The 16,636-nt window shown below is 37.4% G+C and overlaps 1 protein-coding gene across 6 annotated transcripts in view; it reads left to right on the forward strand.

Moving 5' to 3' along the window:
• Nucleotides 1–16,274, forward strand: part of LOC130368625 (dual oxidase 1-like) — a 77,582-nt gene extending 61,308 nt beyond the window's left edge. For 4 of the 6 annotated variants that reach the window (XM_056572561.1, XM_056572559.1, XM_056572562.1 and 1 more), the window contains 12 exons: nucleotides 428–496; nucleotides 587–771; nucleotides 1,838–2,068; nucleotides 2,148–2,247; nucleotides 2,985–3,034; nucleotides 3,837–3,964; nucleotides 5,265–5,418; nucleotides 6,302–6,531; nucleotides 6,843–7,001; nucleotides 12,338–12,493; nucleotides 13,938–14,066; nucleotides 15,581–16,273. In XM_056572561.1, the coding sequence (XP_056428536.1) occupies nucleotides 428–496; nucleotides 587–771; nucleotides 1,838–2,068; nucleotides 2,148–2,247; nucleotides 2,985–3,034; nucleotides 3,837–3,964; nucleotides 5,265–5,418; nucleotides 6,302–6,531; nucleotides 6,843–7,001; nucleotides 12,338–12,493; nucleotides 13,938–14,066; nucleotides 15,581–15,703 (1,714 nt within the window). In that variant the 3' untranslated portion in view covers nucleotides 15,704–16,273. Of the gene's footprint in view, nucleotides 1–427; nucleotides 497–586; nucleotides 772–1,837; nucleotides 2,069–2,147; nucleotides 2,248–2,984; nucleotides 3,035–3,836; nucleotides 3,965–5,264; nucleotides 5,419–6,301; nucleotides 6,532–6,842; nucleotides 7,002–12,337; nucleotides 12,494–13,937; nucleotides 14,067–15,580 lie in introns of all 6 variants that reach the window. The other 2 variants (XM_056572558.1, XM_056572563.1) reach the window with 1 other exon arrangement.
• The last annotated feature ends 362 nt before the right edge of the window (nucleotides 16,275–16,636 follow it).

Genomic DNA, 16,636 nt, shown 5'->3' on the forward strand with positions numbered 1-16,636 from the left:
GCTGTTAAAAGTCGAGGAGGAAATACAAAAACGCAAAAGTGAAAAATGGCTGCGTCCTCAAGGCCAAAATAGTCTGTGTCCTTAAAGGGTTTAATTTTCTGCATTTTTTCCATAGCAGGAATACAGATCTCACTACCCATTTACTCTCATTTTGTAGTGGATTGTGTACAGATTCACACTACGCAGAGGAATGGAAACATAGCGAGTTCATTCTAGAACTTTCTCTCATTACAGCCACAATGGCTGTTTCTAGACCCCCACACTTTTAAACTATCAGGTCTTTGTTTTGTTTTTTATAGATACTGGATAAAATGTAAAGCTAATTCTTGAAATAGTTGTTCTGCTTTAAATGCAGATTTTTGTTCTTAACTTGCCTTTTAAAGCTGGAAGTACCAATAAAAGAAACACTGACTGTTTATCTTTACAGGAATGGTGAAATCCGTATGGACATATTAGATGTGGAAGGTCAAGAACTTCGAAACAGACATGGTAAAATGTATGTATAACTTATATTTTGACTTAGATCATGTAATAACATTTTATAACTATTTTCCTGACTGTGCATTTCATACTTTTAATTTATTAGTAATAAGTACAAGGTGAACAAACCCCGTGTATTTACTACAGCAAGAAGAGAAAAATATGAGTCAAGCAAAATCCGCCAAAAGATACAACAATTTAAACGGTTAATTGAGAACTACCGGCGTCATATTGTATGCCTAGTAATATTCTATGGAATATCAGCTGGATTGTTTACAGAAAGAGGATATTGTGAGTATTTTACTATTACATCTATATTAGGGGGTATAAGATGTAAAGATCAATAATATCATTTTCTTTGACAACATTTAAAGAAAACATTATGTTTTTAAACACAGACAGCCCAGTTCAAGTCAAAAACTAGATATATTCCCTTGCAGCAGACATAGTAGTACATAATGCTACTGTAGTGTTACATTGCAGCCTTTCAGTTAAATGGTTGTCCCTGTCATACATGGGTGACTGGAGTCCTTAAAAAAGAATGAGGTAATCCAGCATATGAATGTTATAAAAGTTACCAATGTTTATTTACTTATTAATAGTTTCCAGCAATCTCCATCGAACATGTTTCAAACTATTTCTTGTGGTTCTTACTCATAGATATGCAAATGCTGGATTCCAGCTATTAGCTTCAGAAAACAGGAAACATTAGTGCAATGTGCCTGCTCTGCCAGTGTAATATTTCCAGATCATTATTATTATTTTATGTGGATAGTCACCACCAAAAATAATAAAAAAATATAGTTTATAACGAAAAATGTAGCTAAATAATATATTTTTTTCTGAAGATACATGCCATTTAAATATAGTTAATGACCATGTTATTCCCTAGAGGTAGCTCACTGTGTGTTATACTTTCATGACATACAGTCTCTTTTAAAAAGAACGGGGGGAAAAAAAGCAATACGAGAACATACAATTATCCCTGCGAACAACAATGCCCTACAGATCAACCTCTATGCTACCCATGCAGTTATGTAAACAATAGCAGAAGACATAAAAACAAATAATGGCAGCTCCAGTTTTATGCAGGGGTGTAGCTTCAGAGAGGTTGAAGAGCTAGCAATTGTATCCTGTACCAGGTGCCTGTAGAGGCCCACAGGCCCAACTACACATGAGAAAGCTCCAATATTATAAAAGGTACATAGTAGGTGATTACAGATTTTGCTTTGGGACCAGAAAGCATCTAGTTACATCTATATATATTAAAAGCAAAATCTCTTTTTGTGACAAATATAAAGAAGATAGTCATGTATGTCAATTTGCTAAATTATCTGACAACTTCTGTATTCTCCAGATTATGGCTTCGCATCCCCAGGAACTGGAATTGCTGACATTACATATGTGGGTCTTATAGCTTCTCGAGGTTCTGCTGCCTGTATTTCGTTTATGTTCTCCTATATCCTTCTGACCATGTGCCGAAATCTTATAACTTTCCTGCGAGAGACCTTCTTGAATCAATACATCCCATTTGATGCTGCAGTTGACTTCCACCGCTTGATCGCCATGAGTGCTCTTGTTCTTACCAGTAAGTTTGTGTCATTATAGAATCTACAAATTGAACCAAGACAATTACTAATTGTTGTGTTTGTTTACTTCTCTTTTAGTCATTCACACACTTGGTCACATAGTCAATGTCTACATCTTCACAATCACTCCTCTTAGTGTTCTCAGCTGCCTCTTCCCAACAGTGTTCGCAGATAATGGGTATGTTATACTGTAGCAGATAAATAATGAAATGTTAGTACTTTAACTACAAAAGCATATTACTTCCAGGTTAAAGGGTAAACCTTGAACATTATTTTACATTGTATTGTGTTAGGCTGGGTTTACACATAGCATTTTGGTCAGTATATTTATTTTGAACCAACACTGAGAAAAACTAAACTGGAAAGATTTGAACCCTTTCCTGTGTTTTAGCCCCACTCCTGGCTTTGGCTAAAAGTACTAACCAAAATACTGTGTGTGAACCAAGCCTTAGATTGTATAGATCCTGAATTGCAGTCTGTATTATAGCCCGGAGCTACATTTTGTTAATGGGGTTATCTCATGGAGAAAATACCTGTTACATTTTGTATCACTGTAAGCATACTAAGCAACAGAATGAAGAATTACACCACATGGCGAACTACATCCCCCTTCCCCCACCCCCACCCCCACCCCAAATAAGGGCAACTGCAGTTTATGTCACTGCATTTTTTTCACGTTTTTCAATACATTATATGGCTTAACAAATGGTACAGTTAGAACATGCAATTGTTTTTGCAACTGTATGAGAGAGAGAGAGAGAGAGAGAGAGAGAGAGAGAGAGAGAGAGAGAGAGAGAGAGAGAGAGAGGGAGGAAAACGAGAGAGATAGATTAAATAATAAGTTAATATAAATAGAAAATTAAAAAAACTGGTACATTGTATTGATGCTGATTTATTATTACATTGTTTCCATAGATCTGAGTTGCCACAGAAATATTATTGGTGGGTTTTTGAGACTGTGCCAGGTGAGTGATTATGAAATACTTACTGTAGCTCCAGATAAGAGATTATACAATAGTAAGTTAATGACAGCAATGGGGTATTATGTCAACCAGACTTCTTCTTCAGAATATTAAACTTGGCAGTTGCACAATAGTTTAAAGAATGAGAACACAAAGTGAGTCAATGTCAATGAACCTGTCACCATAATATCTTAGGTAGACTGAGATAATATTTTACCTCCTTGCAATATTGATTTGAATTCCTGGATCTATTTTTATGAGGTGACTGACTAGACTTCCAGTGTAATGTAACTATAAATGCTCAGCCTACAGGATATTAACAGAATATTCATAGTAGAGGTACACTGATCCCTGTAAATATGATCCACACAAGTACAATAATAGGATAAAATCCTTTTTCTTTACTGTGTAAATATAAAAGTATGAATTCAACATACACACTTGTATCAATATGTTTTTCTATTCGGTCAGGGTCTGAAAACTCAGCCCCTTATCAATTAAAACTTTTTATACGCCGTCATGACATATCAAATGTTTTGTAGTTTTTTTTTTTTTATAAGATAGTGCCCACTGAAGTAATTTTCCATTTTAACCATAATATATTTGAGCTACTGTGCTCGTGGAACCATAAGTTACCAGTTGTTACCACAAGGACACATGATCTGTATACAATTTCTATTTAAGTCAATAAGAGCCATATATAGCTTTGTTAACAACAAAAGTACAGTAAAGTATCAGAACATTTACATTATATGTCACTTACATTGCATAAAAAGTTGCGTCACCATTCTTGTTCCACCTACAGGTATGACTGGAGTTCTTCTCCTGACAGTAATGGCTCTGATGTATGTGTTTTCTACCTATTATTTCCGACGTGTCAGTTTCCGTGGCTTCTGGATCATTCATCATCTTTATGTGCTTTTTTATATTTTGGTAAGATTCTAAAAAAAAATTAAAAAAAATGGAGCATAACACCACTGCACTATAATAAATATCTTCTGATAGGGGAAGGTTTGATAGTTAAGGCTTTTCTGTTTGCTGATGACACAAAAGTGCAATAGGTTTGATATTACTGGACGTATCTGTAATATAGAAAATGTGAAATAATGCACCTGGCAGTTCTGTGTTATTTAAGACTTCAGAAGAGAAGGATTTAGGGATAGTGGTTTTTGACAGCCTCATAATGAATCAACAGTGCAGCCAACGGTAGGAAAAGTGAATAGAATGCTTGGCTGCACAGCTAGAGGTATAACCTGTAGGAAGAGGGAGTTTGTAATCCTAATGTATAGAGCTTTAGTAAGGCCACATCTGGAATACTGTGTCCAGTTCTCGAGGCTTTACTGATAAAATAGAATATCTCCAAGGACTGGCTACAAAAATGGTGGAAGATCTTAAACATAAAACTCACCAGAAAAGACTTATCTAAGTCAGTGCAGTCTGGACAAAAGAATCAGTGGGACTGGGGGAAATGGGGTATGAATGAAACCTTTAAATAGGTTTAAGGGGTAAACAAGGTTTAGATGGGAAGCATTTTATTAAGAAACTAAACACAAACCTAAGAAGCATGTGAGAAAATTATGAGAAAATATTTTACTGAAAGAGTAGTAAATGCTTGGAACAAAATTCTAGAACGTGTAAATGGATAAAAAAGTTGTCTGCAAATAAGCACATAGCTTTCCTAACATAGCTTTGATAATAGATATTAGAAATGTCTTTTTACTCCTGTACCATACTCAAATATTATATGTGCCTAGAACTTAAAGAGGACCTGTCATCTGTTTCCCAATACCCTGCTAGGGAGAGACACATCACTCAAAGCCCGGGGGGGGGGGGGGGGGGGTGTGTGCTACGTATCCACGTTTCTGGTGTGGGTTTGTAAACTGTGAATTCTATGAACACCTTAGTGTACATCATAGTGACTGTATCTGTTTCATGCTGCTCATGGCTTTGGCAGCATGAAACAAATGACTGATCCCCTTTATCTTCTTTGAGATAGTTCAGGGAACAAGATTTTGGGATCAATCTCAGTGTGAACCGATTTTGACCTGACCTACTCACTTATAAAACCTTAGTCTATGGACTTTGAAAATACTCCTCCTCACTTCCTCCTTTCAATTCTCATTAAAAGATTTAAAAGAAAAAGTAAATAGTGGCTATTATTATCATTGACATTACTTTACTTGATTTCTCTGGAAAGATAAAGGTTTGAATATTGCTTTGATGTTTTTCACAGACTATCATTCATGGCAGTTTTGCGCTCATCCAACAACCAAAGTTTCACATTTTTTTTATTGCTCCGGCTATCATGTTTGCGTGTGATAAAATGATTAGTTTGAGGAGGAAAAAGATAGAGATAGAAGTTCTGGATGTAAAACAACTTCCTTCAGGTACGTAATAGAATGTATTCACTGTACCACATTGTGATTAAAGTCATACCTGGTAAAAAAAAAAATGCATCCATAGATTATGATTTAATCATTAAAAAATATTAAATATACTGTAAAATTCATTATACAATGGGAGAAGCATGCATAAAAAGTGAAAGCTAATTACTTCAAGTTATATAAACAAGGAAATTTTGCCAGGACATCTGGAGATATATTGTACCTTGTAGACTATATGGACCATAGACATTTTGTAAAATTAATGAGAACATAAGAAAAACATCTTAACCGCCGATACAGAGCTAAGTAGGTGAATAGGTACAATAAGAAATTGCATCTGGTATTAGTTCTTGATAATAAAACAGCCTAAAAGCCTGAATAATTCTGCTTTTCAGGGGCCTTGTACAGTTTTAGTCTTTCAGAGATCAGACAATACATTTTTTTAAAACTTCCGTCAATTATCTGTAATTGGTAAGATTAGCTGTAACTATCATCTCTCTTATGGCTCAAAAGGGGTCCCCTTGAGCCATAAGACAATATTTTTTTTATATATTATCAAACACAGATCCCATTTCACTACTTTTTATTTTGAATATTTATTTAAGATTATAACAATATAAAAAGTTTTCTCAGAACAATTAAACATACAGTTCCAAATTAATAATAAAAAATAAGTAGATCAATGAATGGCTATACAATGGCTTTATAATTGTTGGTTGGTTAACTTTAGGCTGAAAGGTGAGCCTACAATTTAGCAAAAGCGGGTCCATATAAAGAATAGTAGCAAATAAGATCCATCAGTTAGTTGGTTTTATTTTTCAAATAAGAAACTAAATGCACAAGTCTATCCATGAATAATCTTTATTGTATTTACTGTACTTTGAAGGCGTAACTTACTTGAAGTTTCAGCGGCCATCTGACTTTGACTACAAGTCTGGACAGTGGGTTAGGATCGCCTGCTTGTCTCTTGGTACAAATGAATACCACCCTTTCACATTGACATCTGCTCCCCATGAAGAAACATTAAGTTTACATATAAGAGCAGTAGGACCATGGACAACAAGTCTGAGACAGCTTTGCCCATCTCCAAACACAACAGAGGTTAAGTTCCCAAAGGTATGATTTAAAGTTTGTATTGTGCCCAAGGTTTGCTAAAATGTTTAGATTCAGTCTTTTACAGTACATTTTAATGATGATAGATTTTTATGGGTAGTGCAAAAAAAAAAATGGGACCAACAATGGTTGATCCCTGTACACATTTAAATGGAGACATAAGAGTGTAGCTACCTACCCACTAAAAATATTTAGACTTACGGAAAGGAAATTTTACCAGTTAATCTACCTTGTTTAAATACAGTATTTAAAATATTTTTTTAGCTATAAATATATATCCTTATTAAATGATATTTTTGTATTTTATTATTTAGCTATTTCTGGATGGACCATTTGGAGAAGGTCACCAGGAGTGGAATAAGTTTGAAGTGTCTGTCTTAGTTGGAGGAGGAATTGGGGTTACACCATTTGCTTCAATCCTTAAAGATCTGGTCTTCAAATCATCAGTCAATGCAAAGATAAATTGCAAGAAAGTATGAGTATATACATTTTTTTTATTGTAGTTATTAACTATGACCACATGGAGCAGCATGGAGAATCTATTACATTGTAAAAATCTAAATTTGGAAAACATCATAACATAATATAATGTTTCTTGATGACATCTTGATGCCTCCAGAGATTAAAGGGGTATTCCGGGCAAAAACATCATATCCCCTATCGAAAGGATAGGGGATAAGAGGTCTGATCTTGGGGGGGGGGCCCGCCGCTGGGACCCCTGCGATCTCCCTGCAGCAGCCCACATTCTATGCGTAGCTGCGTCTGCAGTTTCGGAAACCGATGGGCTTCCGAGATGGGGACGTGACCCCACGCCCCTCCATTCATTTCTATGGGAGGGGGCGTAATGGCAACGCCCCCTCCCATAGACAAGAATGGAGAGGGTGTGGCGTGATGTCAAATCCCTGTCTCGGTTTCCGAAACTGCAGATGCAGCTACTCATAGAATGCAGGCTGCTGCAGGGAGATCGCGGGGATCCCAACGGCAGGCCCCCCGTGATCAGACATCTTATCCCCTATCCTTTTGATAGGGGATAAGATGTTTTTGCCCGGAGCACCCCTTTAAACATTAGTTTAAAAAAATAAATATAAAACTAGTCTTGTACAATAAAGATGCTTTATACAATGTTTATTAAGTCAACATTTTGCATACATATCAGCACAAAAACAGCGTAAATTGTACAGTACAAATTACAAGAATATATGATATAATATTTGAATGATGTCTATGCGTAGACGGCAAAGATCTTCTTGTAAGATGTGAGAGAAAAAATATATTTAAGGAGTGAAATTGAAAACAACACACAATTTTGTGGTTTGGGGGGAGGTTACAGTAAAATGTTATTTTTTTTTTTTTTTACTACTTTTAAAAAGTTAAAACTTAAATATAAGAAAGACATGCTAAAAATCACATTATTCTGACCCCTCTAACTTTTCAATTTTTTTTCATCTATGGAACTGTGTAAAGGCTTCTGAAGGCCTCCGCCAGCCATATTAACTGCCATATTATAAGATCCTAAAAAAAAAAAAAAACACCAGCACCTTTAATTTTGACATTTAAATTCTGCGATAAGTATTGATTGCCACATTTTAATTGTTTAAATGATGAACATAACATTTTTTGCTGATATCCGTCATTAACCCCCTAACCACCAAGCCCATTTTGCCCTCAAGGACCAGGCCAATTTTATTTTAGCATTTTCCTCCTCGTCTTCTAAAAATTGTATATTTTCATCCACAGACTAGTATGAGTTTTTTTGCGCAACCAGTTGTCCTACATAATGACATAACTAATTTTACCATAAAATGTATGGCACAACCAAAAAAAATACTATTTGTGAAGGGAATTTAAAAAGAAAACCATAATTTTGCTAATTTTGGAAGGTTTCGTTTTCACGCTGTACAATTTACGGTAAAAATTGTGTTCTTTATTCTGTGGGTAAATACGATTAAAATGATACCCATGATTACATACTTTTCTATTATGGTGCTTAACAAAAATCCAACTTTTTAACCAAATAAGTATGTTTAAAATCCTTCTATTTTGACAACCTATAACTTTTTCATTTTACTATATAAGCAGCGGTATTTTTCACCATTATCTGTACTTTTTATTGATACCACATTTGTGTATCTAAAACTTTTATTAATTTCTATGTTCAAGCTGTTCACCGTACGGGATCAATAACATTATATTTTAATAGTTCCGACATTTACGCACCAAATCTGTGTATTCATTAATTAATTTTTATTGGGGGAGGGGATTTTTCAAAAAACATCTTTAACTTTTATTTTTACACTTTAACCCCTTAACGACCACGGAGGTATATTTACATCCGTGGCCAGCTCCCGCGATATAACACACGGTCACGGGGACCACGTGTCATATCAGGTCGGTCCCAGCATGTAACTGAAGCCGAGACCTGGGGTTAATAGCGCGCGGCTGCTCAGTGGGGCTGATTGGGACCTCCGCAGTGAAAATGCGGTGTCCCGATCAGCTATGACACGTGCGGAGGGTCATTCACCTTCCTCCGGCGCGTCCGATCGGCGATTGATAGTTCCAAGCCTGAGATTCAGGCTTGAGCAATCGACTGCCAATAACACTGATCAATGCCAAGCTTTGGCTTTGCAATGAACAGTGGTGGCAATCAGTGTATGTAATGTTTATAGCCCCCTGTGATTTAACCCTTTCCCTAATAAAAGTCCAAATCACCCCCATTTTCCCATTAAAAAAAATCTGGTAAATAAAAATAAATATAAACATAAGTGGTATCACTGCATTCGTAAATGTCCGAACTATAAAACAATATCATTAATTAAACCGCAGGGTCAATTGCGTACGCGCAAAAAAATTCCAAAGTAACCAAACCAAACCAAAATAGCGTATTTTTGGTCACTTTTTATATCATGAAAAAATGAATAAAAAGCGGTCAAAAACTTCAGATCACGGCACAAAAAATGAGCCCTCATACTGCCCCATAGGCAGAAAAAATAAAAAAGTTATAGGGGTCAGAAAATGACAATTTTAAACGTATACATTTTCCTGCATGTAGTTATGATTTTTTCCAGAAGAAAGAAAAAAATCTAACCTATATAAGTAGGGTTTCATTTTAATCATATGGACCTACAGAATAAAGATTAGGTGTCATTTTTACCCAAAAATGTACTGCGTAGAAACGGAAGCCCCCAAAAGTTACAAAATGACGTTTTTTCTTTAATTTTGTCACACAATGATTTTTTTTCCCTTTCGTCGTCGATTTTTGGGTAAAATGACTGATGTCACTGCAAAGTAGAATTGGTGGCACAAAAAATAAGCCATCATATCAATTTTTAGGTGCAAAATTGAAAGGGTTATGATTTTTAAAAGGAGGAGGTAAGAACGAAAGTGCAAAAACGGAAAAACCATTGGTCCTTAAGGGGTTAATAGTCCCCATAGGGGATTATTTATAGCAATCCTTTGACTGCTAATACTGTTCAGTGCTATGCATAGGGCATAACACTGATCAATGTTATCGGTCATCTTCTGCTCTGGTCTGCTCGATCTCAGACAAGAGCAGAAGACCCATGGAAGGCGGCGGGGGCTGTTGAGGGGACCTCCGTGCGCCGTTCCATATGATCAGATCACCGCGGCAGCGCTGCGGGCGATCTGATCTTCCATATTTCTGACCGCAATCCCGCAGATGGGATCTGTACAGGTGATCTGTATTGATCACGGCATCTGAGGGGTTAATGGCAGACATCTGTGCGATCGCAGATGGCGGCCATTACTGGTAGGTCCCTGGCTGCGATCAGTAGCCGGGACCAGACGCACATGATCCGGGCATCGCTCCGATGCTCGAGGTCATGTATAGGACTTAAATATACATCCTGGTGCGCCAAGTATGTCCTTGGTCGTTAAGGGGTCGTTTAGATTGTGCTATACAGTAAGCCCCATGGACATTAGAAACATTAGACTGAAGCTGTCTAATATGATGTCTGGGCATGCTCGGTACTGCAATGATGTCTGGGCACTGCAATGGTCAGTCTAGAGAGAGGGGTAAGGCTGATCTGTGAGCATTAACTGTTGTGTGTTGTTATCTATACACTGGTGTCACCTTTCACTGTACTCCCATATATGTTGATAAGGAGGATACTGCTGGAAAGTGATTTGTACAGAAGAATATGAAGTCTCATCTTAGTTTTAGGCCTAGTGGCCAGACCTAAAACTGCAAGATTTCAGGATTATTATAAAAATATAGATGGCAAAATAAAAAATTAGAGAGAAAAAAAAAAAACTTCACTAGGTCACTAGAAATTCATTAAAAAATTTGTTTAAAATATAACCTAATATGAACAACAGGTCATTTTTTGATTGCACATTCCTTTTAAAGATATTTTTTTATCTCGATATATGTCCAAATGACTACAAACCATCACTTGTTAGGAGATTAAAAGATTGAGTAATTGATATTTGGTTCTTAGTGACTGACAAGAAATTATTAACAATATTGCAGCAAATTCTTTTGTAAATCTAGCAGAAATGTAGCAGGAATGGCAGCCACAACCAATGCCATCATGCAGTAACCCTTGTCTTGGTCCCTTTAAATTATTTTCACATACATACAGTATAGATAAATCTTTTTATACACATTGTTATGTATAATCCAAAATTATTACTAAAATAGAAAACAATATAATATTCAAAAAGAAGAATAAGAAAATCTAACCAGGCTAAGTCATATGTGATAATCTCAGTGCAAGACTACAACATTCCGTATTTATCGGGGTATACCACGCACCGGCCTATAATACGCTCCCTCATTTTACCAAGGATATTTGGGTAAAAAATGTTTTTTACCCAAATATCCTTGGTAAAATGAGGGTGCGTGTGTGTGCATGCGTATACCCCGATACACCCCCAGGAAAGGCAGGGGGGAGAGAGGCCGTCGCTGCCCGCTTCTCTCCCCCTGCCTTTCCTGGGGTCTAGAGCCCTGCTGCCACCGCTTCTCTCGCCGCTGCCCGTTCTCTCCCCCTGACTATCGGTGCCGACGCCCCATTGCCGGCGCCAATGGCCAGGGGGAGAGAAGCGGTGCCGGCAATGGCACCCATTGCCGGCGCCGCTACCTCGTTGCCTCCCCCATCCCCGGTTGCATAATTACCTGTTGCCGGGTCCACGCTGCTTCAGGCCTCCGGTGTGCATCCCATGCGTCGTTGCTATGCACTGCACGGCGCATAGCAATGACGAGTGACGTCATTGCGCCGCACCGCGCATAGCAACGACGCAGGGGACGCACACCGGAGGCCTGAAGCAGCGAGGTCCCGACCCCGGCAACAGGTAATTATGCAACCAGGGATGGGGGAGGCAACGGGGCAGCGGCGCCGGCAAAGGGTGCCGCTGCCCCTTCTCTTCCCATGTCTGTCGGCGCCAGGGGGAGAGAAGAGCTGGCAGCAGGGCTCTAGACCCCAGGACAGGCAGGGGCAGAGAAGCTGCAAAGCCGCTGCAGTTCATTGATTTAAAGCGCCCACTTTAAATCATTGAACTGCAGCGGCTTATTGGCGTATAACACGCAGGTAGACTTTAGGCTAAAAATTTTACGGTATATGGGTGCTATGTAAATAAATATAAATGCATAAATAAAATGTATAAATTATGACATTTACACAACTTTTTTGCAGTCTGCCTCCCCCCAATAGAGATAAATGTAAATATACTAAAATGGTTAATGTATAGAGGCAGAATGTATATTAATGGAAAAACACAATTATTCTAATAGCTATAGCGAGTATATATACCTCTGGACTGAAAAGTAAATGACTGTCCTGTTGTTTCCTAGATTTATTTCATTTGGGTAACACGCACACAGCGGCAGTTTGAATGGCTGACGGACATCATTGGAGAGGTGGAAGAGAATGATAAAAATGACCTTCTATCAGTCCATATCTACATCACACAACTAAGTGAAAAGTTTGACTTTCGAACAGCCATGCTGGTAAATGTTCTGCTCTTTCTCTTTCTGTTCTTCCCCTTTTATTATGCTCAAGTTGGATTTGTACCAAAGTGATAACAGATATCTATTACTGTTACTGATGTAATATAACAGTGGTGCAGCTTTACTAGAGATTGACTCACTCTTTAACTCATTAATGGCATGGGGTTGTTTTGGCATTAATGATCGGACCAATTTTCATTTTTGATTTTTTTTTTCTCATCTTTTAAAATTCATAACTTTTTCCAATTGTCCCCTACAGACCCATTTGAAGGCTTGTTTTATGCAGTACTTTGTAATGTCATTAATGCAGGAAAAAAATATATATCTGTGCGGTGAAAGTGGAAAAAAAGCAATTGTGCATTCCTGCAGTACAGATCAAACAGCACACCATCCTAGCTGGTCGGGACTCTGTAATTACTTTGCAGAGGTCTCGATCAGCCTCCTCAAACCCCCCAGCAATTTTACTTTTTACATCCTGCATCATGGGGTTTAATGGGTTAATAACGGGAATCGGCACAATCACCGCTAGCAGGCATTAGCTGTAAGTCTTGGCTGCTGATAGCAGCCATTTCTCATCATCTATTAAGTGATTATTGCTTAATAGATCGTTAAAACAGCAGGATGTTAATATATGTCCTATTGTGTTAAAGGGGTTATCCAGGAATAGAAAAACAGAGCTGCAATCTTTCAAAAACTGCTCCCCGTCTGTCTCCAGGTTGAGTGTGGTTCTGCAGCTCAGTTCTATTGAAGTGAATGGAGCCAAGTTGTAAAACCACACTCTTTAAGGAAAGAGGTTTAGTTGTAATTTGTCAATGCTGTAAAAGATTATAATAAACACCTCAGATATTATAAACCTTGGTTTTAATGAAGATAAAAAGCCTTTATCAATCAATTGTGTAAAGTAATTATCTCAATTTATTATGATTTGCTTATTTCAATTTGTTTTCTCTACTTACATAGCATGGTTGTGAATTAAAGCAATTAAATATATGTAGCACTGATCAATTGTCTTTTTGAGGGGTACTACTTTTACATATCTCCTATCCACAGGATAAGGAATAGGTGTAAGAATCCAGGTGGTTTTAGGGTCTATGTAATTAATAGAGCAGCAAGTGGTGCATGTGTGCCACGGCTCCATTCGTTCTCAATGAGAGCTGCTGAAGGTCACGAGACTTGTACTTAGTTATCTTTGGAAGCTTGATGGAGAACAATTAGAGCAGTTTTGCACATGCGTGACTCCCCACTCCATTCTAACAAAGACCCAGGGCCCTGTACTGTAAATTGGGGGGGTGGGGGGGTCCCAATGCTTGGACCCCAACGATCTGGCACAAACCCTATCCTGTTCATAGGGGATAAGTAAACTTATATATAAATACCCCTTTAAAACATCCCTATATAAATGGATATTATATTAAGTATAACATATACAACCCTTTGTTATTAGTACATCTGTGAGCAACACTTTCAGAAAGTTCAGAGCAAGAGCTTAATGACTGGGCTGAGATCTGTCACACATTTCGGGAGACCGCCATTTCTGGGATTTCTGAATTCCTTACAAGAGGTCCATCCTGAGGTATTGTATAAAGTTTCCTAACATGCACTATTAACAATATGTATGTCTGTGATCTGCGACCATCAATGGTTTTGATGGAATTTTCTATTTAAACAAACGGTTTCCAGCATTATGCGTGTATCAAATCAGTGTTGGTCCACAGCCTTAAAGTAGCCCTTACCTTTAGACCTCATACCAATTTGCATATTTGGTCAGTGCTTTGTATCAGTATTTGTCAGTCAAAACTAAGACAGGATTCTGAACACTGTAGAAAAATATTGGACATAATTATGATTCTTCTACTCTTCTTTTCACTTTCTCATAAAATACTGATGTAAAATACTGATCAAATCTGCAATATAGCACAAATGATGAGTATCATGATATATCTTAATTAATACACATTTGATGGATTTCCATACACATTTGATGGATTTCAGATAAACCTGCCTATTTGGGTTGTCAGAAAAAAAAAGGATCAAGCATGCTGGACAACATGCCAAATTCTTTGTTCTCAATGGAGACAAGGCACTCAGAGGTTTCTACCAAAGGAGTATCCCCCTCTCCCTACTGAAAACAAATGCCTTGTATAGAAGCAAGTTGCAAGGAATAGCTGTAAATTAAATACCCATTAAGCCAACAGCTGTTGTATGTGTTTGGTGTAAAGACAGAATAATATCACACAGCAGGGAATATAGAGTAGAATATATAAAGTAGTTTGTGCTACAAGGCGGTTTATGTCGAAGTTCAGCACGAGGAAGGGGGGTGTTTGCTGCATCTATGACTGATAGGGTAAAACAAATTTGAAGGGGTATTTCAGCACTAAAAATGATACTCACAAGGTGACCCATCGCTTTATTCTGATGTAGAGTTGGGCTCTAATCTACAGATCTTGGAGGGTCCTAGAGGTCATATTACTGTGATCATACACCTTGTGGATAGGCGATATACATTTTTAGGGCTAGAATACCCCTTTAACATTTTTTTAGGAATAAATCCTTAAGAATGTTAAATACAGAACACCTGCAGTAAACATTCTGTGCTAGGTGTATGGATCCCCACTGTGCTAACTTGATGGCCCTTTAGCCTCTTCCTTAGGGGTTCCATACTGGTAGTTACCCTGCTCATGTTTCTGTCTTGGTCATTCACGACATGAGTGGTAGTAACTATGTTGCCCAGTGGCCACGCACTAATTAAAAAGATGGGGAGTCTACTGATGGACAGAGTGTCTAGTTATTTGCAAGCATGTATTGTCTAGTTTTGTGGAAGGACACCAATACACTTTTTAGCACAATGTAACATACTATTCCAAAGGTGATAGCTACTAATGGCAGGTAAGCATCTGGCTGTCAAGTTACTATAGCTAAAAGATACTTTATGGGTCCATGTATGTAGCACTGTGAAACAATAATGGTGGGCACAAGATAGCAAAAAAAGATGACTCAAAGATTAAAGGAGAGAAGTGTTTATTGGAAAAAAAATATATATGGACCATTATATGTAAACATAATTTATTTTACCTTTTTTTCTGACAGGTTAAGAAAATTGGTGTGTTCAGCTGTGGCCCACCTGGAATGACTAAAAATGTTGAAGATGCCTGCAAGAAACTAAACAAAAGAGACCAAGCTCATTTTATGCATCACTATGAGAATTTTTAACTTAATAATATATACATGAGCCATGAATTTTACCCAGGTGCCATTATATTGGCATTATGTATGGCTAGCTAGTAGGTTCTTCCCACAAATCTCCAGCCACACTATGACTGACAATGTTAAAACCCAAATGGAATTTCTATATTTGGTGATTGTTATTTCATAGGATTTCAGAAAAATAACTAGCTACAATAATATGTGGAAAAGTACATGAAAGAGTAAAGTAGTTATGACACTCACCAGATCATGAGAATCTTCTCTTTTATGTCAACATCTTAAAATTACAGGATGGATACAAACACATAGGGCAAAAGCCATTTCATATGTGCTGCATTTTTTCCCATACCAAAAAGAAGCACAGGACTTACAAGTTGGATGTTGTTCTCCATGTCTATGTATCCAGCGCACTGTAATTTTAAGATGCTGAAAAACAGGAGGTTTCTATAAAATGATTCGTGCTCCAGCTACTTTACTCTTCCATATACTATTGACTTCTTTGTATTTATTCCGCTGATTAACCTGCCAAGGTTTAATAAAGACTTTTGTGTTTGTAAATTTATCTCTTATTTCTACAATAATATATAGTGTTGTTTATTAAATAACTAGCTGAGTACCCAGTGTTGCCCGTTTTTTCCATCCTAATCCTTGTTGTGGAGGAAAATCAACAGAGGAAGCTTTTGACTTCATATCCTGTCCTCATATATTGTTGTCATATCCTGACCTCCTATCCCGACATCCTATCCCGACCTCCTATCCCGTCCTCATATCCCGACCCGTAATATGTGTACCAGGTATTGAATTATCTCCAGCCGTACGGAAGTTATGTGGGAACATATATTTCCCATTGATTTGTATGAGACTTTAAACAAAAACCCGACCCTCAAAAATGGGAGTAGTTAAGGGTTAAATTAACTATCCTATATTTTAAGTGGACAT

The sequence above is a fragment of the Hyla sarda genome, chromosome 4 (assembly GCF_029499605.1).
Source record: "Hyla sarda isolate aHylSar1 chromosome 4, aHylSar1.hap1, whole genome shotgun sequence".
Classification (NCBI taxonomy): domain Eukaryota; kingdom Metazoa; phylum Chordata; class Amphibia; order Anura; family Hylidae; genus Hyla; species Hyla sarda.